This window comes from Populus nigra, chromosome 1, assembly GCF_951802175.1.
Source record: "Populus nigra chromosome 1, ddPopNigr1.1, whole genome shotgun sequence".
Taxonomy (NCBI): domain Eukaryota; kingdom Viridiplantae; phylum Streptophyta; class Magnoliopsida; order Malpighiales; family Salicaceae; genus Populus; species Populus nigra.
This window is the reverse complement of record NC_084852.1, coordinates 24,053,315-24,060,555: the sequence shown is the minus strand read 5'-3', so window position 1 is coordinate 24,060,555 and position 7,241 is coordinate 24,053,315. Positions and strand designations below refer to the sequence as shown.

At 34.5% G+C, this 7,241-nt stretch overlaps 1 protein-coding gene across 1 annotated transcript; it reads left to right on the top strand.

Moving 5' to 3' along the window:
• The first annotated feature begins 1,639 nt into the window (after positions 1–1,639).
• On the top strand, positions 1,640–6,157 carry LOC133700124 (laccase-4-like). The gene is made up of 6 exons (XM_062123682.1): positions 1,640–1,823; positions 3,778–3,929; positions 4,024–4,268; positions 4,446–4,574; positions 4,683–5,603; positions 5,688–6,157. The coding sequence occupies exons 1-6, from the start codon at positions 1,728–1,730 to the stop codon at positions 5,816–5,818; spliced, it is 1,674 nt and encodes a 557-aa protein (XP_061979666.1). The 5' UTR covers positions 1,640–1,727; the 3' UTR covers positions 5,819–6,157.
• The last annotated feature ends 1,084 nt before the right edge of the window (positions 6,158–7,241 follow it).

Here is a 7,241-nt window from a genome sequence, read left to right as displayed (position 1 = left end):
TTGATTTTTTTCCCTTTTTTAATATGATATTTTCTTATTTCTTATTTTTTTAGGGTTTTGTTTTGTGATTTTATTCTATTGGTTAGCCCTCTATATTTGTTTTTTCAATTTCACCCCCTACTATTTTATAATATATAAATAATCAATCAAATTACAAATAATTTTTGATTTCACCCCTATGATTTTTTAATCTTTCAAATTTGGTGCTCATTCTTTTAATTACTATTGTTTTAGATCATTTAAATTTTTTTTCTTTTTTCAAATTTCATCGCTCTTAGGTTTTTTTCTCTCAAATTTTATCCTCATTCTTTTGTTGTTTTTGTTTTTGCCAGTTTTTTTATTAATATTTTCTCAACGATTTTATTCTTAAAAATTAAATTGATTGAGAGTTAAGCTTCTTTATTGAATCCAAGTCCATGATTTAATGAGTTGCAAGTTTTAAAGATTAGACTAAATTTAAGAGGTTCCCCGAGTTTGCTTGAAAACTAATTTTTTTTTTAGTTTTGGTTTTTTTTTGTTTACCTATTAGGTTAGCATTGGATATCCAAATGGTCCTCAAATGTGGCACCGTTAATTAATTATATACTACCGTTTTTTTTTCCTTTGTTTTTTACTTCATCTGAGGCACGGTAATTTCTTTATAATTGCACAGTAGGATAGTCCTTCCAGTTCCTAAATTTCTTCCCACTCATAAATTCCAATTGGGATCGTTAATTTGAGAATCTTAAATCTTATTCTTTGTAAAAAAGAATTATATTCATGGTTTTTTGTTTTAAATTATCCTGCATCCATTTGACATAGAATAGAGTTAAATTATGGGGAATGGAGTTTTTGTTTTGACAAATTCTATGACGACGTCGGTGTCTTGCATTCATTTTTTTCGAAAACAGATTCCGAGTTTTCCAAAATTGTTAAGAACACAGTTCTCTGTTGTTTTCAAAATAGATGTGACATTTCTTGAAACATCTCGAATAAAAATGATTATATACCATGGCTGAATTTCATAAATAATCGGTTAAACTATGTATAGTTGGAATCTATAGCCTCATGAATTCTATCAAATTTGCAATGAGGATAGAAAGAAATGACATAGAATAGAATCCCGTTCGTGGAGCCTTTCTGCTATACTTATTCGCCAATCAGATGCTTAGATTTAGTTCTAATCATGATTAGAGATGCCATAATTAATAAACTATAGCGACACTAAGTGAAAAGTTAAGAGCTTAATTAATAACTTTAAGTGAGTTATGTTGTTTCGGGTGTTGTTCATGTCATTCCTTTGACTTCAATGAGGTAGAAAATCAACGAACTTTTTTGTTATGTTAGATGGTTCGGGTGTACTTTACCTACGGTTGGACCAAACCCAGTAGCAGATCGACGACCTGGTCAATGAAACATGGCATCAAGGGAAGCTACTAGCTTCGCTTCAAAATGTGTCTTAGTTGATGAATATATAATTAATTTGTGTGATCCACAAGAGAAAAACATTGAAATTTATTCCAGGTTGTGATAAAATTTGTTTTTCTGCTTGTTTCTACCGAGGGTTTGCCCCTCGAGTACTCTTGCATCTACCTAATTGTCTAAAACGACCTGACAGCAAAGGAGTAATAATATTTTAATGCCTTTATAAGTACATGGCACCCCTTAGTGCCCCAACACAAACAAGTAACAAACATTAATTTCTCTCTGTCTTCGTTCGTGTAGAGAGGGAGAGAGAGCTAGTGGATATGGTCGACATGGCACTATGGCTTCGTGTTCTAGTTCTGGTGGCTTGTCTGTTTCCGGCATCTGTGGAGTCCATGGTCCGGCACTACAAGTTCAATGTAAGTTGTAATGGTCTAATCTAGCAATGTGTTTCAGTGCTTTAATTCTCCTTAAACTAGCTAATCATCTAATCAATGCACTAAGCTCATCATTTGATCACTAAAAGCCCACGTCGTATGTGCATGATCCTGCTTCTCTTGGCTGTAAATGGCTAAAACAACATCTTGGCTTCACATGAGCTTGGAGTTATAGTGTTTTCTTCAGTAACTCCCATGCATATGCCTTCTTTTGAAGGTTACAAGTTCTATATTATATATATGGACACGTCCAAATACCCCATATGAAAATATATTCATGAAAACGCAATATCTCTGGCTCTTTTAGCAAATATCCAATTTCAGTCTTCTCAAATTCTAATGAAGCTAGCTATAGCTAGTACTCGTAAATACGATGATTAATTAATTTCCATTTGTTCTTGTTTTGAGTGTTTCTGGCTGACTGGGAAGCTCTGCATGAGCTTCACCTTCAAGTTATGATAGGTACAATATATAGTAATTTAAAATAATACGATTACTTGGTGAAGTGACTATATATTGATGATCTAAATTAGAAGATTAAGATCAATGAGCACGTAATTTCACCAGTGCAAGCAATTTTGAGCTGTCTATGGCAGAAGATTAGCTGGTTTCTCAATGTTAGTTACTATACTTATGGTTGATACATCTTAATCACATTATATTCATCTTAATCATGTTATATTTAGCTAGCACAATTGCAATATTGCATTCTCAAGTTTTCTTTCCTTGGTTATAATATTAATATTAAAGCTGGCGAATGATCTGCGAAAACACCTTAAGGACTTCAAGTTTGAAAACTAGAAAACGATGCACACATATCAATCGTGATCACTATTTCTCTCTCCTGTTTTTTTTCTTTATTAAAAATGACAATTTAAATTTTTTTGGATGAAAATCTAAGTTATTTGTTATCAAATGTGCATTTCGATATCTATAATTAATTTACATGCATTAATTTTCCATGCATCCGCTAGGATATATAAACTCAATGACTATGACTTATATGCCGCTTAAAATTAATTTTGTATAATTTACATGAAATATATTTAATATTTGTATTAAATTGCAATGCATGCATCCTTTAAGTTGAGCAAGTTATAAAAAAATAATAATTTTGGATTATAATTTAATTAATCAGATTTTAAGTTTACTGTATAAAAATTATTAGTTTGATTGTTATAAATTTTAAAGTCATTAAAGACTTATCTGGTTATTAATTTTAAAATTTTAAGAAATTAATCGAGATGCATGTAAGTTAATTCAGACACTTATAATTAAAAGTTTTTTTTATAAAAAAAAATACTTTCAGGAATCGACAAAGAATGGTTGTCCTTTCTTATTGCAGAAGCGATCAAACAGAAAAGTAGAATTGTTGTTGAGGGAGAGCTGCCTAAATTAAGTTAACTTGTTGTGTAACTAGATGGACAAATTTAAATCTTAGAAGAAGCCTAGACACATCAATCAAACGAGGTTTTTTTTTTTTTTTTTTTATATAGAAAAGACATAACATTTGATTTGACCATTGAATCATTAAAATTTGACCAACATATTCAACTAACCTGTTTCTATGTAAATTAGCTAATTATAACGAGTTTATGGTCAAATTAAACACAGAAGATATTAAGCAATTTTCTTTATTTTCTAGTTATTTTCAAACATCTTTCTTTCTTTATTTTTCTTTTTTTTCTTTTCAGCTTAGATCAAATTAGCACCTATTAAAAAAATTTATAAATTGTTTTTAGAACACTTTTTTGAATTATTGATTTTTTATAAAAAGAGAAAGTTTTCTCTATAATTCTGAATTCCAATTAAGGGTTTGAAAAGCTCTAATTTTTTATTTCACGGATGCGTCATATATCTGTAGTACTACAGTTAAGCTTTAAAATTGATGGCGTATCTTCTTGGTTTATCTGACGGTTGTTTAATTTTCATGCAGGTGGTGATGAAAAATACCACGAGACTGTGTTCAGAAAAGCCCATTGTCACTGTCAATGGAAGGTTCCCTGGGCCCACTTTAGTTGCCAGGGAAGATGACACAGTGCTGGTGAAGGTCGTCAACCACGTCAAATACAATGTCAGTATCCATTGGTGAGTGTGCTGTTGATTACAGACTTTACTACCTTTCATGCCATTATCCATTTTTTGGCTTGATGAGTATTGCTGTCTTCACCTTTGCGATCAGGCATGGAATCAGACAGCTGCGGACAGGTTGGGCCGATGGCCCAGCATACATAACGCAGTGTCCTCTTCAGCCAGGACAGAGCTTCGTGTACAATTTCACCATTACTGGTCAAAGGGGCACCCTACTCTGGCATGCACATATCCTCTGGCTCAGGGCCACTGTCCATGGTGGTATTGTCATCTTGCCCAAGCGAGGTGTTCCTTACCCATTTCCTACACCACACAGGGAAGAAGTCATCGTATTAGGTGAGCCTAGTTCACCTTAAGGCCTTTAAAAAGTCTCGTGTATGCCTTCAAGAAATTAATAATTGCGAACATTCCTTGTAAAGCAAAGTAAAACATACATTAAGTAAGTATTAGCTGACAATTGTTCGGATACAATAATCATTAGTCAATAAGCAAGCCCGATTTTTCCAATTGTAGGTGAATGGTGGAAATCAGATGTTGAAGCTGTGATCAACGAGGCAATGAATTCTGGGAGGGCACCTAATGTCTCAGATGCTCACACGATCAATGGTCATCCAGGGCCTGTCTCAGCCTGCTCTTCACAGGGTAAATTAAACACTAGCTAGCACAGCGAAACAAGTTACTCATATTCAAAACAACAGCTAGCTAATTTGTTGAATTTGTTGACTTTCTAAATCATTCTATCCATTGCAGGAGGATATAATTTACCAGTACGGCCCGGAAAGACTTACATGCTTCGGATTATCAACGCTGCACTAAATGAAGAGCTCTTCTTTAAGATTGCTGGCCATCAACTCACTGTTGTAGAGGTTGATGCCACATACGTTAAACCCTTCAAAATCGACACCATTGTCATAGCCCCCGGCCAAACCACTAACGTTCTTGTGACGGCAAACCGTGGTTCTGGCAAGTACTTGGTTGCTGCCTCACCCTTCATGGACGCACCCATTGCGGTTGATAACGTGACGGCCACAGCCACGTTACATTACTCTGGCACCCTTGCTAGTACCACCACTACCCTCACCGTCCCTCCAGCCCAAAATGCCACCCCAGTAGCTACAAACTTTACAGATGCTCTACGTAGCTTGAATTCGATAAAATATCCTGCTCGAGTCCCATTAAAAATCGATCACTCTCTCTTTTTTACCATTGGCCTCGGTGTCAATCCTTGTGCTACTTGTGTCAATGGGAACCGAGTTGTGGCAGATATCAATAACGTTACATTTGTTATGCCAACAATTGCTCTCCTTCAAGCTCATTTCTTCAACATCAAAGGTGTTTTCACAGATGACTTCCCAGGCAACCCGCCCACACCATTCAACTATACGGGCACACAACCAAAAAACTTTCAAACAGTGAATGGAACAAAACTTTATAGACTTGCTTATAACTCTACTGTCCAACTAGTGCTACAAGATACAGGAATGCTTACTCCTGAAAACCACCCTGTCCATTTGCATGGCTTCAATTTCTTCGAAGTTGGGAGGGGAATAGGTAATTTCAATCCAAAGAGGGACCCAAAGAAATTCAATCTTGCTGACCCAGTGGAGAGGAACACAATTGGAGTCCCAGCTGGTGGATGGACTGCTATAAGGTTCATAGCAGATAATCCAGGTAATTAAACATTCCTGTTTATAATTTATTAGTGTTCCCTCTTTGCTTCCCTTCTTGAACATGTTCTTTCTTGAATTAATGTAGGGGTTTGGTTCATGCATTGCCATTTGGAAGTCCATACAACATGGGGACTTAAGATGGCATTTGTTGTAGACAATGGCAAAGGCCCTAATGAATATGTTTTACCTCCTCCTCCGGATCTACCAAAGTGCTAGAGAAAGTGACGCAATGGCTTTCTTCTGTAAAGATAGGAGAGGAAAATTGCAGATCAGATTGAGCAGATGAAGAAAGGAAGGGATCAAGGGGAGAGACTATTGGGCGGTTTAGAACTAATAAGAACGAGTTCTTTCGAGCAAGGTTAAAATGATTTGTTGATTATCAATTTTAAATATATTCACACTGAAATTTTCATCTTTTTTTTTTTTATGGAGGTTTGTTTTTCACTGCGATTTTCTTCTGAAATTTCGTATATTCAGCGATGTAATTATGGAACATGCTGTAATTAATTATTCAAAGGGTATGAAGGATATTGAAAACTCTTTATATGTTTTAAATGGATATTTTCATGGCAGCCACAAACTTCCAATATATATTTCATACTTGCCATTTAAGTTATCTCATCAGAACTAAAAGCATGAAACACAATTATGTGTGTTTTATTTTATTTATATACTTGAGAAATTACGAATCACTTAGTTTATAAAATAGCTACAATAATTATGTATTGGACCAAATCTCGAAAGAACATATCCTGGGCTTACAAATCTCTCGAAGATCCATTTCAGGCCAGAGACCACTTAGGTGTATGTTCTCATTTCATGAATCATAAGCGATGAGACCGCCGAGAGTTGGAGAATTATACTCCTCATTATGTTTGGATTCGAGGCCTCATGACCATGATTCTAGTGTTGTAAATTCAATTTTATGATGCAACTTATTCCCAATTGTACTCCAGCTTCAAACATATCCAAGAGCTAGCAGTCAAAGATGATTCAGTTATTCATTAAAACGATTCCAAATATGAGGATTCATTAAAACGATTCCAAATATGAGGACACCTTCTCTCTTATTCAGCATGTCTTGATTTCACAACTTAAAAATGTAAATTACATTTGTTTAAAACGGATTAGATTATGTAGGAGTAGTTATAGAAATAAGAAATTATTTGCATGCACAGTTATAAAACTTATTCTATAGTTGACCCGAAGCAAGATTTGAGTTTCTGGTCGGAAAGATCAATCTGAATTAATTTATAATTTTTTTTAAAACAAAACGGCACCAAAACAACGAAGTTTTGAGAAAAAAAATTTCAAAAAAGTTAACGAGTTTTACTCCGGGTTGCATATCAACCCACGTTTTTTATTAGATATGGCTAGTCAATTCCTTACCATGTTTTTTTTTTCCAACTCAGACCAGTCTAAACCCTGAATTGACTAGGTCATAGAAACCGACCTGTCAGAACATTCTAAGTTTTATAACTAAGCTTATATATCCTAGCAAACTCCAAATTGCTAGTAGTTTTTAATTTATAACATAGAGAGAGAGAGAGAGGGAGAGTGTGGTATTAGGGATGACAATTTAATATGAACCCGATGTATACCGAACTAACTTGAATGAATGATTATTGTTTGGATAGTT